Source organism: Pongo abelii, chromosome X (assembly GCF_028885655.2).
Source record: "Pongo abelii isolate AG06213 chromosome X, NHGRI_mPonAbe1-v2.0_pri, whole genome shotgun sequence".
In the NCBI taxonomy this organism is placed as follows: domain Eukaryota; kingdom Metazoa; phylum Chordata; class Mammalia; order Primates; family Hominidae; genus Pongo; species Pongo abelii.
The window spans coordinates 113,590,656-113,611,473 of record NC_072008.2 but is presented as its reverse complement, the minus strand read 5'-3'; the positions used below and the strand labels follow the sequence as shown (position 1 = coordinate 113,611,473).

The 20,818-nt window shown below is 41.2% G+C and overlaps 1 protein-coding gene across 1 annotated transcript; it reads right to left on the bottom strand.

The window, feature by feature from the left end:
- Positions 1 to 1,991: 1,991 nt before the first annotated feature.
- Positions 1,992 to 20,539, bottom strand: NCBP2L (nuclear cap binding protein subunit 2 like). Its single transcript, XM_024241058.2, has 2 exons — positions 20,414 to 20,539; positions 1,992 to 3,688 (listed from the first exon to the last, which is right to left on the bottom strand). The coding sequence occupies exon 2, from the start codon at positions 3,614 to 3,616 to the stop codon at positions 3,155 to 3,157; it is 462 nt and encodes a 153-aa protein (XP_024096826.1). The 5' UTR covers positions 3,617 to 3,688; positions 20,414 to 20,539; the 3' UTR covers positions 1,992 to 3,154.
- Positions 20,540 to 20,818: the final 279 nt, after the last annotated feature.

Here is a 20,818-nt window from a genome sequence, read left to right as displayed (position 1 = left end):
ACTTCCCCCTTTGCTCTCTCACTCTCTCTCCTGCCCCACCATGATAAGATGTGCTTACTTCCCCTTCACCTTCTGCCATGATTGTAAGTTTCGTGAGGACTCTCAGTCATGCCTCCTGTTAAGCCTATAGAATTGTGAGTCAATTAAACCTTTTTGCTTCATAAATTACCCAGTCTTAGGTGGTTCTTTAGAGCAGTGTGAAAATGGGCTAATATAGAAGTAAATCACAAAAGGGATCAACACAGGATCCATGAAATAGTCCAATTCAAAACTATAGTGAAGAAAAATCTCTGGATGGAAACTATTGTCTAGGACAGTGGTTTGCAGCCAGTTGTGATTTTGCCTCCCCACTGGCCTGCCAGAAACAACTGGTAATATCTGGAGACATTTTTGGTTGTCACAAGTTGGAGTGTGTGTGCGCGCACAAATGTGTGTTACTGTATTTAATGGGTATATGAGGCTAAGGATACTGAATTCTACAATGCACAACACAGCCTTCCACAACAAATAATTCTCTGGTCCAAAACATCAGTAGGGCTGAGATTGAGAAATCCTGGTCTAGAGAGTAACAAATCCAGATTGGAATAGGAGGACAGACAGACCATGGAGAGGAAAGTAGAAGAATTGTCGGGCGCAGTGGCTGACGCCTGTAATCCCAGCACTTTGGGAGGCTGAGGTGGGTGGATCAGGAGGTCAGGAGTTTGAGACCAGCCTGGCCAATATGGTGAAACCCTGTCTCTACTGAAAAAAATACAAAAATGAGCTGCGTGTGGTGACACACACCTGTAGTCCCAGCTACTCGGGAGGCTGAGGCAGGAGAATCGCTTGAACCCAGGAGGTGGAGGTTGCAGTGAGCCAAGATTGTTCCACTGAACTCCAGCCTGGGCGACAGAGTGAGACTTCAAAAAAGAAAAAAGTAGGAGAATATCCTTGGAAAGCTTAATTTTTTACAGAGTTTGAAGGAAATTAAGCGGTGCAATAAAGGCAAATATAAGAAAGACAGAATGGTAAATAAAAATTCCAGAAGAAAAGATATAGTTGTTGGACTCTCCCTGGCTTTGCAGGGAACTTTATTTATTTATTTACTTACTTACTTACTTATTTTTGAGATAGGGTCTCACTCTGCCACCCAGGCTGGAGTGCAGTGGAACAATCTCAGTTCACTGCGACCTCCACCTCCTGGGCTCAGGAGGGATCACTATCCTACCACCTCAGCCTCCTGAGTAGCTGGGACCACGGGCACATGCCATCATGCCCAGCAATTTTTGTATTTTTGGTAAAGACAGGGTTTCACCATGTTGTCCTGGCTGGTCTTGAACTCCTGACCTCAAGTGATCTGCCTACCTCAGTCTCCCAAAATTCTGGGATTACAAGCATGAGCCACTGCACCTGGCCAGGGAACAATATTTATATAGTCACAGTAATAAAATACTCTTTACTAATTGTAAACTTTTGGAATTAACTGAAAGACGGAGCATGGACAACTTTATCAATTTTGACAATGTAAAAACAGAAATATAGATGAAAAAAGCTAGAAAGTAGAAGCGGGAGGAAGAAAGGTGAAGAAAAGGCAAAAGGACATTAACATCTTCATCTTACAAAGTGGGGAGTACTATATGGTGGAGCAAAACAAAAATGGGGTTATATTTGTATATATTAAAGTTATAGGAGAACCTGTAGTAAACTGTATAACTCATCACTAATATTCAGGATCTCTTCCTGCAGATCCTTCTCCACTCCCTCAGAATCAGTTTTGACAACATGTTTTGAGAATGGAAATGTGAGCAAAAGTGACGGATATCATTTCTGGGTGGAAGCTTGAGGAGCCAGGACATGATTTGTCACTCTGTTTTTCCCTCTGTCACCATCATTCCAGATAGTGGGTATACTATTAGCCTAGGCCCCAGAAGGAGGACATTCATGGCATGGAGCAGACCCCCGCACCATGTAATCAGCAATGGGAATGTAGTGGGAGGAACAGAACTTAGTAATTTTAAGCACTAAAATTTTTTGATTGTTTATTACCACAGTATAACCTAAGTTATGCTATGTAACAATAAAGAAAGTAAGTACAGATGCTCATTGACTTATGATGCGGTTACATCCTGATAAGCTCATTGTAAATTGAATATATTAAGTTGAAAATGCATTTAATACGTCTAACCTCTCAAATATAGCATAGCACAACCTATCTTAAACGTGCTCAGAACATTTTACATTAGCCTACACTTGGGCAAAATCATCTAACCCAAAGCCTATTTTATAATAAAGTGTTAAGTATCTCATGCAATTTGTTGAATACTATACTGAAAGTCAAAAACAAAATAGTTGTATGGGTACCTGAAGTATGGTTTCTACTGAATGCATATCACTTTTATACCATTGTAAAGTCCAAACATTGTAAGCCAAGCCATTGTAACTCAGGAACCCTCTGTAAAGTGTTGTGAACTATATTGAGAGGATGGACAGTAGAGAAGTGCAAATGGGGGTGTAAGTGAGCTAAATCCTCATCTCTGAAAGTAGGAAGTCAGTAGGTAGCGTTTAAAAAGAAAGTAAGTAGTCATGTTATTTGTAGATATGGAGGAAACTACCAAGAAACAAACAAACCAAAAACTAATAAAAATAATTAAGCGTTATCGTCCAGGGAATAGGCGTAGGATAGGAAGAGGTGGGGCAGGAGGATTTTTGTTTTTATTACAAATTCTTCCAGACTTTTCTATGGTTTCAAATAATTGTGCTTGTGTTTCTCTTGATAATTTTTTTAAATTTCCACTTATTTGACTGTATTTTATGCAAGCCCTAAAAAAAATTATAATTTCGGGCTGCAGGAACATGGCCATAGAATCCAACAGAAATCTTAAAAGGGAAGTTGTGCTTTGGTTGACTCTGATCTTACATACCTAATTTGTTCCCGAAGAACACTTCACTTTGAACCACCTAACAGTCAAACTCGTAATCTGAAAAGCATCTTCAAAATTCAGACAAAAACAAATGGATTTTTTTTTGTTTCTACTATTTAATAAATTTTCAGAGAAAAAAATACATCAACAAGTAAGGTAATTTAAACTTGGAATTGGCTATTTGCAGACTTGAGGTTGGTCTATAACACACTTTTCAAGGGGTTAGAGTTAAAACTTTTTCTCTATGGATTGTTCTAGATCTGAGTCTGTCTTCCAAAGCCTCCTCTACCAGAATGAAAATCTTCACGAAACTCATCCCTTACCTGACCCTCAGATTTACCGTGACCATACTGTTGACCCTCTCTAAAACCTATATCCCAATCAGTGCGGATAATCCACTCATCTAGGCAGGTCCCAGTTAGAAACCACATGGCATTTTCAGCATCAGCTCTGTTATGGCATTCTACAAAGCAAAAACCACATGCTGTTTTCTTTATTTTATCCAGGCCCATAAAGATATTCCTGATATCAGATCTACTAAAGAGCTCATGTATTTTCTCTTCGGTTGTATAAAAGGAAAGATTCCCCATATTCAGTGTGGAGCTTTCCTTCAGTAATTTTTCCTGCTGAAATTTACTGCCACTGAACTGATGGTCCCGGTAGCAGCTCAGCTCCAAAGCAGGATCTTTACACAGAATTTTCAGGTCTTTGGACATGGTGCTGGTTGGGCAGCGTGCAGATGGCCGTTTTCGGTCCAGCTTGGCAGCAGTGACACCACCACTGAAAACCTAAGTTGAGTTGAAAAAAAGAGGGAAGTCAAAAGGAGGGAAACAGAAGTATAAACCTGTGAATATTTAACATATTTGTGTTCAGATACAAGAACACTTCAGCTCCTGACCATAAGGATCATGTCAAGGCACACTAAAAATAGACAGCTCCAGTCCCCAAAACATGGTCATAAAATCCAACTTGTCAAGTCTTCCTGAAAGGGAAGTTGTGCTGTCTTTGGTTGAGACTTAGATCTTATATACCTAATCTATTACCAAAGAGCACTTTTAATAACAGCATGTTCTTGGAAAATATGGCATAAAACAGTTAAATGGATCAAATTTGCACAGAGAATGACCACTAACAATTCTGATTAAGGACTAAGCATCAGATAAATCACATATATAATCAATGTTAAAGCACAAGTACAGTTTGGACATACTCTTTCTTAATTTGCAATTCAAGTCTATAACATGGAATCAATATATTGTATTGTTGGGTTACACAATGGGTCCCTATATACCATCAAATATACAAGTAGCACTTTAAAAATGAAAACTCTCTGGTATCATAAATTTGACCTAAATTAAGATTAGATTTTATTGGCAATAATTCCACTAGTTCAAAAGGTAAATAGTAATTAACCTTTCTAGACAATTTTAATTAATTCCTTTTTCTCTTTTACTAAAATTTACTAAAGCATTCGGAGGCATTAAACACGATTTAGTTGGTTTTAGCTACACTTTTCAATAATAGGCATTAGGTCTCCCTATTTCTATTCTGTTTCGGAGTGGTTCCCAAATTTTAGCATGAAAGAAATACCACAAAACGAGATTAAAATACAGATTCTTGCAGCCCACTCTTAAGATATTCTGATTCAGTAGGTTTGGAGAGGGACCCAAAAATTAACATTTTAACCTATATCCCTCAATGATCCAGATGCAAATGGTCCAAGGATCACACTTGGAGAGACTCTGCTAAGGAAGTGCATTCCCTTAACAAACATTTAATAAGCACTCTACTTGCCAGACATTATGACAGGTGCTATAAGCACAACAATGAAAAGACACAGTGAAAATACAATTTTCAGAAATCACTGTGTCCCCAGTACCTACATGAACAATGCCTCGTACACCTTAGACACACAATAAATATTTGTTAATGACTGGATGAATGAATGAGCTCATAATTGAGTGATGAAGGCAGACAAGTAAACAAGAAAATACAATATGGTGTAATCAATACTATTTTAGAGATATTCATGGAGGAAGGGGAGAAGGGAGTTAACATTTATTGGGGATCTACTTTGTAACAGGCACTGTGCTGACTTGCCACTACAACACCCAAGAGGAGAAGCAGTTACCTCAGCCTGGGGACAACAGAGAAGTCTTCTGGAGAATGGACTGCATGCACTGATTCTCAAAGGACAAGGAAGGTATGTGTATGTGTGTGTTGCAGGGCTAGGGGGTGTAGGAGTTTAGGGAATGAACCAGGCAGAGGGAACATGTGCAAGGGCAGAACAAAAAGAAAAAATAAAAGCCCAGAAAACTGAAATGGAAGATTAAATAAAACCAGATGTAAACAACAGTGCTGTGCAATTCAAAGCAATGAAAATGGGAGTCCCTATTTAGATGTCATTTGAAGAGAAGTAGGAAGCCCACTGGCCAAAAATCATCTTCCTGACAGCCTGTCAAGGATGTCTGAAGGTATACCATGGAAACTCACTACTTTAAGTCATTGACAAATTGCCCCGTTAAAAAACAAATATCCCTCCTAGACTTCATTTCCTTTTTTTTTTTTTTTGATCTGGTTACTAGATAAGCTATCAGAGAATGTGATAGCTATAGTGGATTTCATTTCATCCAGGCATTGGACAAAGTTTGCCATAATTTCCTTGTAGATGAGATGGCAAAATATAAGCTGGATGCTTCAGGCATTTGTTGAGATGAGCCTATAACTAGTTGAACAACTATAGCCAAAGAAGCGAACAAATGGTTTGGTGTCAGACTGGAAGGAAGGTTCTAGCAGAGAGCCAAAAGGCCCTGTTATTGGCCATGTCTTGTTTGGCTCATTTATAACTTGGCTCACTACAAACAAGAGCTTTTAAAATGGTCAGAGCAGTCCGAAGACAATGGGCTGCCTTGAGCTAGGCACCCAGTAGTCAAGCAGTGGAGATGCTCCTTTGCATCAATGTAGTGTTATGACTCAAGCATGAATTTTGAAGTCAAAAGACCTTGTTTCAAATCTCAACTTCGCCATTTACTAGCAATATGACCCTGGGCAGGGCACTTAACAATACTGATTTCAATCTTCTCATCTGTAAACTGGAGAGCAAAATACCTATCTTGCAACAAATACTGCGACAATGTCATATGTAAAAACACCCAGCACTGTGTTTGACACACTGTAGGTGTTCAATAAGCAATAGGTATTGTATCAATATTCTGATCAAGTGATTCAGAATAGGATATACAAATACATATCAAATCTACCCATAACACAAAAATAAGAGGGACTTTGAAATGATCTGGGCAGTCTTACATGATGCTGAGCCCAAATTGACAAGGTAACTGATGGACAGTACTTAAGAATAAATGTAAGGCCGGGTGCAGTGGCTCACGCCTGCAATCCCAGCACTTTGGGAGGCCAAGGCAGGTGGATTGCTTAATCCCAGGAGTTCAAGACCAGCCTGGGCAACATGGTGAAACCTCACCTTTACAAAAAAATTACAACTATTAGCAGGGCGTGGTGGCATGTGCCTATAGTCCCAGCTACTTGGAAGGCTGAGGTAGGAGGATCTAGAGCCCAGGAGATCAAGGCTGAAGTGAGCCATAATTGTGCCAGTGCACTCCAGCCTGGGTGACAGAGTGAGACCCTGTCTCAGAAAAAAAAGTGTAAATGTAAAGTATTACTTTCAAGCTCAACACATGGCAAAAGGACAGATTGATGGATATTGGGAAAGATAACTGGCTTGGGAGCTTTGTTTTATAATTTGGGGCATCCTCTACTTTATTCTTCTCTTCACCTGTTTCTCCATCCATTCAATCAACATTTATACAGCACTATGTTAAATTCTGGGGAAACAATAAAAAGTAACATGCAACCCTTTCCCTCAGGTAGCTCACAATCTGGGGAGATGGACAACTTAACATATAAATTGCAATGCAATGTAATTATTCTAATCACAGGAGCACACAGTAGGCCCAGAGGTAGCACAAAGAAGAGAGTACAAAATTACAGAGGAGGATGAGGAGGGGAAAACAACTTTCTAAAGGACCTGATTCCTGAGCTTTTTTAACAAAAAATTTACATAGTATTTACTTTTTTGAATAGTGAATTCAGATTTGTGTTACAAAATGCAGAATGTACAAATAGGTGGAAAAAGGAAGTCTTCTTCCCACCCCTGTGCCCCAGCCACCCAATCATTGTCACTAGTTTCTTGTGTATCTACCCAGACATACTCTCTGAGTCCAATTTTGAAAGCTGAATGAAGATTTGACTGGAAGACCAAGAGATCATTCTAGGGAGAGAGAACAGTGTGTATGAAGGCATGAAGGCATGGTGGGGGGTATTCAGTCTGACGTTATTTGGGCAAAGAAAATAAGGAAAAGATGATAGGAGACAAGATTGGAAGGGTAGGCAAGGCCAGATTGTGAGGGGCCTTGTAAGCCTTGTGGAGCAGCTTGGACTGTACCAGTAAGCAGTGGGAACCATGATAGGGCTTCAAGCAGAGGAGTGATGTGATCTGATTTGCATTAGAGAAAATGCATTCTATCACAATGTGAAGGATAGACTAAGGGGGAGCAGGCCAAGAGGCAGAAAGACCAGTTAAGGAGATATTTGAATAGTTAAAAAATGAAAAGATGATGGAAAGCCTGGACTAATAATATGCTGTAGTAACATAAAGGAAACACATCTCAGATAGATACTTAGAAGACAGACTGAACAGGTCTTGGTGACTGGTTGAATGAGAAATTCAGGATGACTACCAAGTTTCAGCACTGTGTAGATAGAGGTCAACTATGTGGATAGAGGTCTGAGTCACCAAAATGGCGTCAGTTGGGCAGATAGAGGAGGAAGGGCAGATTAGAGTAAAAAAGATGAATTTGGAACATACTGAGTTTGGTCTTGAGGTACCTGTAGGATGTGCCATATTATACCTGTCAAGTATTAACTAGTATATGAGTTTGGAGCTCTCAAGAGAGGTCTGTGTCTGGGACTACAGACACAGATTTGGGGCTCAATAGGATGGTAGATAAAACCATGGGTATGGATGAGATGATCTAGGGGAAAGGTGAGGAATGAAAAAACCTGGGAAAGACTGGCATTTAAGGAGTGGCAGACGAAAAGTCCACAAAACAGCATAAGAAGGAGTAATCAGAGAGGAATGAGGACAGTCAGAAGATGTGAAACATCACCAAAGCCAAGAAGTAGGCACTTTCAAGAGAGTCATGAGGACAGAAGTAGGGTGAGAGCAATCAATTATGTTAAATACATCAGAGAGAGGTCCAGTAAAATAAAGACTTAACATTGTTCATTAGATTTGGCAATTAGGATGTCATTGGTTTACTTAAAAAGAGAAATAACAGTGGTGTTCTGGGAACAGAAAAGCCATAGTGGGAGCTGAGTTTTTAACAGGAGGTGAGGAAATGGAGAGTGTCTACACTTTAGAAAAGATTCCATAACAATAAAAGAAGAGAAATAGGGCAAATGCCAGTTGGGGATAGAAGTGAAGGAAAATTTGTTTGTTTCTTTTTTTAGAGTGAAAGTTGATCGTGTCTGAAGGTTGATGGGAAGCAGCCAGTAAGTAGAGAAGGAGTTGTTGAAGACACAGATGAGAGGAGGGATAACTGATGAAGTAAGTCCTCATGGAGGTGAGAAAGAATTGGCTCCAAAGCACACGTAGAGAAATTAGCCTTCAACTGGAGAAGCTATGTCTGTTTCTGCAAGACCAAAAAAAAAAAAAGTTAGGACATGTAGGGACACAACTATGTGGCAGGGTGGGGTGAGGACAGGAAAATGAGTGTTAGCATCCAATGACCTAGATTTTCATAATGGAAGAAGAGGTGAGATCATCTGCTGAGAATAAAGTGGATCATTGAAAATAGTTGGTGAAGCAGAGTGGAGGTAAAATAATTGAAAGGATGAAGCTTATAAATGGGTCATCTATGAGGACATTCAGATCACTCAGGATGGTGGCTAGAGTTGGGGTGGAAAAGAAGACTATCAGTGAGGAGGTGAAGTCCTCAATAAGTGAGAGAACTAAAGTACAGCAGATGACAGTAGGAAGGATTGGAAGAGGGTGGCTGTACCATCTCCAGGCCCCATGGGATAAGAAAGAACAGAGAACCTCTACCACTGAAAATAGAGGTTTCTAGTAGATGTTAGGTACCTGACCCAAAGTAGGTACTCACTAGATGTGAAGAAGTGAGTTACTCTTTTTTAAGCTAACATGATCATAACATTGCATCAGACCATCACAAGGAGTGGCAGTCCCAATGTGCTCCATGCTGGTCAAACTACACAGCGAGCAGTACGTTCCATTTCGAGGTACTGTATTTTAAAGTGAACATTTACAAATCATAGTGCATCTAATGTTTATTGAATGAATGAAGGGTCAAGAAGTAACTGAGGACTGATTAGAAATTGGGGATGTTTAGTCTAGCAAAGAGATGGTTAAAGGAGGATATGACAAATGTCATGAAACATTGAAAGTGCTATTTCTGCTCCATATGATAAAAGTAAGATTAATGGATAGAAGTTAAAAACAGAAGATTACAATTCTTTTTTAGCAGAGTTTTTAATTCATCCAGTGACAGAACGTGAACTTACCTAATCTATTCATGTGGAGGCTGCAATGAACACCTACCTGCTAAAGGTGTTAGAAGGGTCACCCCCAAGGTTAACATCCCCAAAGGTTAAAGAGAAGATAGAAAAGCAATCCAGTTGCCAGGGACCACAGATCATCAAGTTGATCTGTAAACACTGTGAGAGAATATTTCCTACCTAAAAAGTAGAGTTTGGTTGGAGTGGAAAGCTTTCCTTGACTCTTGCTACTAGAGAGAATTAGTCAGAGAGTCTAAAAATAGAAGAAAAATGTGAAGAATGGCTCAAAATGATCAGTCAAAATCCTAAGAGGACGGAGGAGAGGAGGTGGCAAAATAAAGTAAATTATCTTCCAGGAAACAAATTTCACTGGGCTTTTAGAGTTGGCAGGACTCTGCAAAGAATCTTTTCAATAGTTGCCTTAAACTAATGCTGTGATTGTTTCAACTATGTGAAAGGAACAAGGATCTGGACTCTTTAAAAAGCCAGGCTACTTCCTGCTCCAGATGAAGGCAGTAGCTCTAAGAAAGGAAATTAGAAAGCGCTGGGACAGTAGTGTTACTACATGCCTTACCTTTATAAGACTGTTCCTAATGGGTGAGAGAGCTGACAGCCATTGTTGAGGACTGGAACCCTGTGGCCAAATATCTACTTTGTGCCAAGAGAAACTCATGTCTGATTGAGACTTCCCAGTGCTCAGAGTGACAGAAGATGTTCATATGTATTTAACACCTGTATTTATATGAATAGTTAAACATAAACATGTCATGGAGGTGAGAGATGAGAAATTACTTAATGGGTACAGTCTATACTGTTTGGGTGATGGTTACATTAAAAGCCCAGACTTCACCACTCTGCAATATATCCATGTACCAAAACTGCACTCGAACCCCTTAAATTTGTACAAATAAATAAATAAACAAACATAAGCTGAAACAGACTGGCAGAACTAAAGTGGAGACAATGGCCTGAGACAGCCTACAGGAGAAAAGAGGATAATAAGTGACTGTTTAGTGTAGAAGCTGATCTGGATTAAATTAGGAAGCAGGTGTTAATGGACGCTTGAATGTTTTTGTTTATCATTTGCACTATATGGCCTTACTGTTCAAAGTGTTGTCCGTGGGCCAGCAGGAGCAGCACACCTGGGAGCTTTTTAGAAATGCAGGATCTCAGGCCCCTCCCTAGATCTGCTGAATAATAATCTTCATTTTAACAAGTTTTGGGTGATTTGAGTGCACAGTACAGTTTGAGAAGCACTGACGTATGTGGTTTCTTAGTTGAACTTTTGCCTAACAAAATTCTCTGTCCCTCCCTCCTTCCTTCTCTCCCTTGTACCACCTCTCCTAGTTTCCCAATCTTAGTTTCCTTGCAATCTGGCAAATAACTCTAATCATGGCTGACAGCCCCAAAAGTAATGTTCCCAATATACCCACATAAAGAAAAGAAAAGAAAAGAGTGGTCAGATATATATTGTAAAGCACAGGTTCGGGCAGTAGGAAACCATTGACTTGGCCTCTAATTGTGCTGTCTGTATAACTTTTGTCAAGTTCATTGACCTTTCTGAGCCTCAGTCTGTAAAATAAGGGTCATTATAGTATTTACCTCATAGTGTTGTTGTAAGAATGAAATGAAATGAGGGGAAGGTATGTAAACTGCCTAGCACAGCGCCTGACACACAGTAAGTGCTCAGTATATGGTAGTCATTACTATTGAAAGCCATCCGTTTTGAAGTAAACTTAGAACTACGTTATGATTCCACAGACTTTCAAAGTCCCCATGAGTCTTTCTGGAGAGCCTCCGGAAAGCCCTGTGTATCTCATCCAGTTCAGCTTTCTTGACTCCAGTACCAGCAGTCAAGCAAAAATATTTCTTATTCCCTTGTATTGTCTTCTTGTTTTTGCTGAATTACCAAGATTTCCTACTTTTCATTGCAAATGGCTCACATTTTTAGTACATTAAAGCTAAAAACATCTTTTGTGGGCTGGTCTGGAAATGTAGTTCAATTTATAACAATTTTTTTCTCCTATGGAAAAATGCATGTCACCTTCCAAACAATTGACTTGAGAGTGAACTTTGAGAGCTCAGCCTGTCTGCAACTTGGAGGCTCCCTGTATGTCAATATATGGAGTGGTCACAAAGGCTAGGTAAACCAAGTCCAGAAATCCAGAGGTGGCTGAAAGACAATTGAGAATGCTACAAGGAGTGGAAAGTAGGGCAAATGGATCAATCTGCGTGCACAGTATCAAGATTTAGAAAGCTAATACAGGAAGGGAGATATACCTCTGGAAGGATATTAAAAAATAGCCACAATGACAACACAAACCATTTTTTTTTACTATATTAGGTCAGGGGCCCCTAATCGGTAGCTTGGGATCTACAAACAATATCAAGGCCTTGTAAGCTAACTCTCCAACACGATCGCCCTTCTCCTGCCCTGCTCTCTGCAGTTTACCTGGATTCTCAGCTCAGAGAGGAAGACAGTAAGCAGCATATCCCCAATCCTCTTCACTCCCACACCCTGGTAGCCAGCCCCCAGATTCAGTCAACTTCTCTCTACCTTTAATTTCTGTCTTCCCAGGGAGATCAAGGCATCAGGAATATACAACACAGTTTTTCCTTAGAAAAAGGATGAGGACTCCTGTATTGGGTAAAATAAGATGACTGGTGAAAACAGGGCCCCCAGGATGGAGAGGGCTGGAAAGACAGTAAGAAAGGACCACGAAAAAGCAAAGGACTTTTGTGCCTTCTCCCTGAAGTCATTAGCAAGAAAACCAATTGTATCTGGGGGAACTCTGGGTTAACATGGCAGCAAGATAACACAGTCTGATACCCACCATCTAAGAATGTCATTAAAATATCCATGAAGCTCTGCAACAAAAAACTAAAACTTGCACTAGCTACAGAAAATAGGGGAAAAGGGACTGTTAATTGCTAATGGAGAAGAAATTTCTGCTAGCTGTTGTGGGAAGATGGGGTTGGACTGAGGAACATATTTATAACCTACATACACTCTATCCTCCTATCCAGAACAGCAAAAGTGCCCAAGAAAGTTGGGGAAAGCTTTTGATTCACTCCTACCAACTGTCCTTAGATTGGAAATACAGAGGCTGATCAGAAAACCAATGTCATCCCTTTACTATAAAGAAAATATTTTCAGAGGCAACAACAGCTCTGTTCCACTTCTTCTGCCATCAGTTCCCCTATTTTATTTTATTTCTTTTCTCTTTCTTTCTTTCTTTTTCCTTCCTTCCTTCCTTCCTTTCTTTTTCTATCTTTCTGTCTTTCTTTCTTTCTTTCTTTCCTTCTTTCTTTCTTTCCTTCCTTCTTTCTTTTGTTTGTTTTTGAGACAAGGTCTCGCTCTGTGGTCCAGGCTGGAGTGCAGTGGCACAATCACAGTTCACTACAGCCTCAACCTCCCAGGCTCAAGCAATCTTCCCACCTCAGCCTCCTGAGTAGCTGAAACCACAGGTGCATGCCACCACACCTGGCTAATTTTTGTGTTTGTGTGTGTGTGTGTGTGGAGATGGGGTTTTGCCATGTTGCCCAGGCTGGTCTTGAACTCCTGAGCTTAAGTGACCACCCACCTCAGCTTCCCAAAGTGTTGGAATTACAGGCGTGAGCCACCGCATCTGCCCAGCTCCTCTATTTTCTATATGCTTTGTGGAGACCACAACTTGAGAACACCATGTGGCTGGTGATGGTGGTAGCCGTGGTTGGGGCCAGAGATTGTTATGGTTGGGGCCAGAGATTGTTATCGGGAAAAGTTCTGAACATAAGCATGCTTGCATACATTATATCTGAAAAAATGTAACGTGTAACATGTAATTTCATATTACATATATAAATATGTAATATGTAATTTCATGTAATATGAAATAATGTAACATGTAACAAATTGCAGAGTTGAATGACCCAAAAGATCAGAGATGGAAGATTCCATCTATCTCAATCCAGCCAAACCTAAAAATAATGATAGCAGCAACAATAACATTATCAACTGCCACCATTTGCTGGGCAATTATTATATGCCAGACACTATATTAAGTACTTAACATGCCATGCATTATCTTACATATTCTTCATAGTAAACATAACTTGCCATTCAAGTTTGTTTGAAAAGGTCAGGTAACAATAATGACATCTACCACATATTGAGCTGTGACTATGTGGTAGGTACTAAGTGTTATACATCCACCATCTCATTAGATGAATGTCTACTAGGCACTAAAAATGGCCTTGGATAAGTACTTTGTCCTTCTCAATTCATCCTTCAAGACATCATCTCCTCTAGGAAGCCTTCCTTTACCCTTCCAACCTGTGTTTGGTATGCCCACTCTTTGTTCCTTCCATCACCATTCTGTGCTTCATTCCATGACAATCCTTATCATATATACTGTGATTGTCTCTTTACTTGCCTGTGCTCCCACCCTGGACACACACACACACACACACACACACACACACGCACACCAGACTGTGAGCTCCAGAAGAAAACACTGTAGATATTAGGATGTAATAATATATGGCCTCCATGAAACAGTTCTACAAAGACAGGTTGATGTACATATTAATTAGCTTGATTGTGGTAATCATTTCACAATGTATATCAAAACATCATGGTGTACACCTTAAATATATACAATTCTTGGCCGGGTGCAGTGGCTCACGTCTGTAATCCCAGCACTTTGGGAGGCCGAGGCAGATGGATCACTTGAAGTCAGGAGTTCAAGACCAGCCTGGCCAACACGGTGAAACCCTGTCTCTACCAAAAATACAAAAACTAGCTGGGCATGGTGGCAGGTGCCTGTAATTTCAGCTACTCGGGAGGCTGAGGCAGGAGAATCGCCTGAACCCAGGAGGCAGAAGTTGCAGTGAGCCGAGATCGCGCCACTGCATTCCAGCCTGGGCGACAGAGTGAGACTCCCTCTAAAAAAAAAAAAAAAAAAAAAAAGGCAAGTGCCACCATGCCAGGCTAATTTTTATATTTGTAGTAGAGACAGGGTTTCACTCTGTTGGCCAGGCTTGTCTCAAATTCCTGACCTCAAGTGATCCCACCGCCTCGGCCTCCCAAAGTGCTAGAATTACAGGTGTGAGCCACTGTGCCTGGCCCTCAAGGACAGCTTTTCAATTTCCCTCAGTTCCCCATCTCCATATTTTATTTCCCCTTGGTTAATCAGATATTTATTAGGTATCTACCATGCCCAAGCACTGTGCTAAGAAAGCTTGTGGAAACAACCTAAGTGTCCATTGATAGATAAAAATGAGTTTTTATCCATTCATTTCAATTTCTAAATTAATTTATAATTTTTTCTAAAAAATTCAATTTCTAAATATAGAAATTGTGGTGTGTGTGTATATATATACATGTATGTGTGCGCATATTTGTATATGTATGTGTATATGAGTGTATATGTATATGTGTATACACGTATATTATGTGTGTATATGTGTGTATATTATGTGTATATATGTATATGTATGTATATATATAATAAAATATTATTTAGCCTTAGAAGGAAATCCTGCCATTTGTGATAACGTGAATGATCCTGGAGGATATTTTGCTAAGTGAAATAAGCCAAACACAGAAAGAAAAACACTACATGATCTCACTTTTATGTGGAATCTAAAAAAACTGAATTCATCAAAGCAGAGAGTAGATGGTGGTTACCAGGGGTAGAGTGGGGAACACATTGGGAGATGTTGGTCAAAGGGTTCAAAGCTTCAGTTATATGGGATGAATAAGCTCTAGAGATATAATGTACAGCATGGGGACTATAGTTAACAATACTGTATTGTTCACTTGAAATTTGCTAATAGCGTAGATCTCACTGCACACAGACGCACACACACACAAAGATAACTATGTGAAGAGATGGATATGTTAGCTTGACTGTAGTCTATGTGTGTATATATGTGTGGGTATATATATATATATATATATATATATAGCCGTGATGTACACCTTAAATATATACAATTTCGATTAAAATGTAAAATAAAAACAAAAAGTTTGTGCTTGAGAAGATTAAAGCTCCCAAACCTGGCTACCTTTAAGAATCATCTGGGGACCTTTTAAACATATAGATCCCTGCCCAGTGCAGTGGCTCACACCTGTAATCCCAGCACTTTGGGAAGCCAAGGTGGGCAGATCACCTCAGGTCAGGAGTTTGAGACCAGCCTGGCCAAATGGTGAAACCCCGTCTCTACTAAAAATACCAGAATTAGACACAGCGAGACTCTGTCTCAAAGAAAAAAAAAAAAGAAATATATATATATATATATATATATATATATATATATAGAGAGAGAGAGAGAGAGAGAGAGAGATAGATAGATAGATACACAAATGATAGCTGGATCCCAGGATGGGTGTGGTGGCTCACGCCTGTAATCCCAGCACCTTGGGAGGCCAAGGCGGGTGGATTGCTTGAGCTCAGGAGTTCAAAACCTGCCTGAGCAACATGGTAAAGCCCCATCTCTACAAAAATAAAAAAATTTAAAAAAATTAGCCGGGCGTAGTGGTACTCACCTGTAGTCCCAGCTACTCGGGACACTGAGATGAGAGGATCGCTTGAACCCAGGAGGCGGAGGTAGTAGTGAGGAAAGATTGCACGCCTGTAGTCCCAGCTACTCAGAAGGCTGAGTTGGGAGGACCCCTTGAGGCAGGCAGGCCGAGGCTGCAATGAGCCAGGATCGTGCCACTGCACCTCAGCCTGGGTGGCAGAGCCAAACACTGTCCAAAAAAAAAAAAAAAAAAAGCCAGCCTTCATGGCTCATGCTTGTAATCCCAGCACTACGGGAAACCCAAGGCAGGCAGATTGCTTGAGCCAGGAGTTTGAGACCAGCCTGGGCAAAATGGCAAGACCTCGTCTCCACAAAATTTAGCTGGGAGTGGTAGCATACCCTTGCAGTCCCAGCTACTCAGAAGGCTGAGGCGGGAGGACCCCTGGAGCCCAGGAGGTCGAGACTGTAGTGAGCTGAGATTGTACCACTGCACTCCAGCTCTGGGCAACAGAGCAAGACCCTGTCTCAATAATAATAATAATAATAATAATAATAATAATAATAATAAGGCTGAGCTTGGTGGCTCCTGTAATCCCAGAACTTCGGGAGGCCAAGAGGGGTGGATCTTAAGCTCAGGAGTTCAAGACCAGCCTGGGCAACATGGAGCAACCCCGTCTCTACTAAAAATACAAAAATGAGCCCTGCGTGGCGGCGTGTGTCTGTAATCCCAGCTACTCAGGAGGCTGAAGCACAAGAATCGCTCGAACCCGGGAGGCAGAGGTTGCAGTGAGCCGAGATTGTGCCACTGCACTCCAGCCTTGGTGACCAAGCGAGACTCTGTCAAAAAAAAAAAAAAGTGAACTTCCCAGGTGATTCTAATGTAGCCATCCTGGTGCAGATCCAAGGCCTGAAGTTTGGGTGGGGCTTAAGTGACACTGACTCAGGGTCAAGTCCCATTTCTGCCCCTTGCCAACTGTGTAACCTTTGAAAACAATTCCGTGTCTCCGAGAGCTATGAAAACAAGGCTGCCTCACAGACTTGTGATGATGAATCAGTAGAAAATGGCTATAAAGCTTTTAGCACAGTGCTTGGCATATAGTAAAGACTCATTCATCTAATATTGTTATTAATATATATAAGGAGGTTGGTCTAGAACTCTTCTCCCAGGCTGGAGTGCAGTGGAGCAATAATGGCTCACTGCAGCCTCAACCTACCTGGGCTCTGGTGATCCTCGTTGCGTAGCTGGGACTACAGATGCACGCTAGCATGCCCAGGGAATTTTTGTACTTTTGTAGAGATAGTGTTTGCCATGTGGCCCAGGCTGGTCTTGAAATCCTGGCCTCAAGGGATCCGCCCGTCCCGGCCTCTCAAAGTGCTGGGATTATAGGCATGGGCCACAGCACCTGGCCTTAGAACAGGGACCCCCACTGTTGGTGGGACTGTAAACTAGTTCAACCCTTGTGGAAGTCAGTGTGGCGATTCCTCAGGGATCTAGAACTACAAATTCCATTCGACCCAGCCATCCCATTACTGGGTATATACCCAAAGGACTATAAATCATGCTGCTATAAAGACACATGCACACGTATGTTTATTGCGGCATTATTCACAATAGCAAAGACTTGGAACCAACCCAAATGTCCAACAATGATAGACTGGATTAAGAAAATGTGGCACATATACACCATGGAATACTATGCAGCCATAAAAAATGATGAGTTCACGTCCTTTGTAGGGACATGGATGAAATTGGAAATCATCATTCTCAGTAAACTATCGCAAGAACAAAAAACCAAACACCGCATATTCTCACTCATAGGTGGGAATTGAACAATGAGAACACATGGACACAGGAAGGGGAACATCACACTCTGGGGACTGTTGTGGGGTGGGGGGAGGGGGGAGGGATAGCATTGGGAGATATACCTAATGCGAGATGACGAGTTGGTGGGTGCAGCGCACCAGCATGGCACATGTATACATATGTAACTTACCTGCACATTGGGCACATGTACCATAAAACCTAAAGTATAATAATAATAATAATAATAATAAAAGAAAAAAAAAAAAAAGAAACATACGAAACCTGAAGTCAAAGTTCCAATGACTTTAGGGCTAGTGGAGAATACAGAATATAAAATAGCATGCAACATAATAAAATATTCACTTCTTAGATGGAAAAAAAAAAAAAAAAAAAGAACAGGGACCCCTAAAAATTCAGGGGAGGCTGGGCGCGGTGGCTCACGCCTGTAATCCCAACACTTTGGGAGGCCGAGACGGGCGGATCACGATGTCAGGAGATCGAGACCATCCTGGCTAACATGGTGAAACCCTGTCTCTACTAAAAATACAAAAAAATTAGCCAGGCGTGGTGGCGGGCACCTGTAGTCCCAGCTACTCAGGAGACTGAGGCAGGAGAATGGCGTGAACCCGGGAGGTGGAGCTTGCAGTGAGCCGAGATCGCACCACTGCACTCCAGCCTGGGCGACAGAGCGAGACTCCATCTCAAAAAAAAAAAAAAAAAAAAAAAAAAATTTCAGGGGATAGGCTGGGAACGGTGGCTCACGCCTGTAATCCCAACACTTTAGGAGGCCGAGGCGGGTGGATCACCTGAGGTCAGGGGTTCCAAACCAGCCTGGCCAATGTGGCGAAACCCTGTCTCTACTAAAAATACAAAATTATCCCTGTGTGGTGGCACATGCCCGTAATCCAAGCTACTTGGGAGGCTGAGGCAGGAGAATTGCTTGAACCTGGGAGGCGGAGGCTGCAGTGAGTTAAAATCGTGCCATTGCCTGGCCTGGGCAACAAAAGCAAGACTCATTCTAAAAAAATAAATAAATAAATATTCAGGGGATAAATTAACTTAGATGGAAAAATATTACATCTTTGTTTTCACCAACCTCTAACTAAAATTTAGATTTCCTTCAACTACAAATGCAGAGAACAGATCACAATAGTGTTAGCAGTACCTGTGACTTTGTCCCCAATAGAAATCACAATTTTATGTCACATTACTGTTACTACAGGTATCTTTAAATATGTTTACAATTATCATTACTTTCAAGTTGCCATGGTTATGAGAGTTGCTTCTATATATTGTTATTTATTACATTGATAACAAGCACTTCTACAACTATACCAGCTTCCATGTCTCACATTTTATTCTCCAGTAACACTGAACTGCTTTGTAATCCACACCCGGATATCAGCATATACACTGTTCTCAGCCCCAAGCCTCTGTTCACTAGAATCTCTAGTCTCTCTACCTAGATTGTCCTTCTCTTCTGCCAGAGCTAACCCCTCCTCCACACCCAAGACATGCCACCCCCTATTCCCCCCACACACACCAGGCCTCCATTACCACTTAGTATTTGTACTGTTTTTGTCTGTCTGCAACTCTGTTTCTGCAGCTAGACCATGAAGTCTTTGGGAGCTTGGCCTGTTTTGTTTACCTCTGAATCCCCACTTACACTATACCTGACACAGGACAAGCACACAGTGACTGTTGAATGAGTTCATCTGAGAAAGAGATGCCCCTTATACCTCTTTCTGCTCCACCCAGAAAGCTACCAGCTCTGTCTGGAATTGGGGGCCCCCCCTCTGCTTTCTGAGTTTATGCAAAACGTTTTGCTGCTTGGAGTCTCTCTATCCAATGCAATATATGTCAGCAAAGCAAGGCTTCACAGAAGGGAGCCAAGGTGGCCCTGCCCAGTCAGCCTTCTCCCGAGGAGGTGTGCAATATGTCAATACAAGCTGGACTTGCATGCAAATACATACCAGCTCCTGAACTCTATCTCTGAACTATGTAGTTTTTTTATATCTCAATTATATTTACTCTTGATCAGCCTGGATATAGTATGGAAAGCTATACTGAATTATTAACAATACTGCTTGAGACCAAGGACTACAACAAGGGAAATGTCAAGGGGACAGAATCTTGAGTTTAATGGTGCCAAATGCCAAGAAGGAAATACTTCTACCAGGGCCTCATCCCAAGGTTATGCACAAAGATAAGAGGACTCAGGCAAATATAGAAACAAAAGTCCCAGCAGTTCACAAAACACAACTTAAATAAACATTTATGGGTCTGATATATTTTGCTATAATGTTTAACATGAAATAATTATAAACAAGAGGAAAAACATAAACACTGTAATTAAAAAACAATTTAGTAGACTGTAAGTCTACACAATGCAGATGAAATTTCATATTCTACTACCTTCTCTGGCTTTTACCCAAGAACATTCAAAAAAAAATAGCGAAGAAGAAGAAAAAGGGAAATTAATACATCTAAAGGGTTTGCTGTTGAGAGGAGAAATAGAGACTCCTCAGCAGTCTGTCAGAACAAAAGGACCATACTCTCAGTTTTGCAGGTATGGTCAGTGACCCCCAGCACCTCTTTCACCTCTGGCCTTGGGATCCTGTCAAGAGCGAGAGGTACAGCTTGTTTTTGGCTTTCCGGCTGCTACAGCATAGAGACCACAACCCCACCTCCATTTTCCCCAAGTTGCAGGGCACATATAGGACCCGCGGGGCCTTGGGAATAAGAGTTACAATAGTTGGCCGCTCTTTGCTCTTAATCACAGGCCTGATGCTTGTGGTACCTGGAGGAAGTTTCAAATCTATGGAAGTGCAATCCACAGGGACTCAGGCCAAGTGAAGCTCCACTAGAAAAAAGGGCGGCTCTGGCCCTAATTGGTGTTCCTGCCTATTAGCTGGAGCTCTCTTAGTGTAGGAGCGTGTTCCTGCCTATTAGCTGGAGCTCTCTTAGTGTAGGAGCGTGTTCCTGCCTATTAGCTTGGCCACAGAGCTCTCTT

What these genes read in the sequence shown, in the direction of transcription:
- NCBP2L (XM_024241058.2), bottom strand. Translation starts at nt 3,616, where the DNA reads ATGTCCAAAGACCTGAAAATTCTGTGTAAAGATCCTGCTTTGGAGCTG.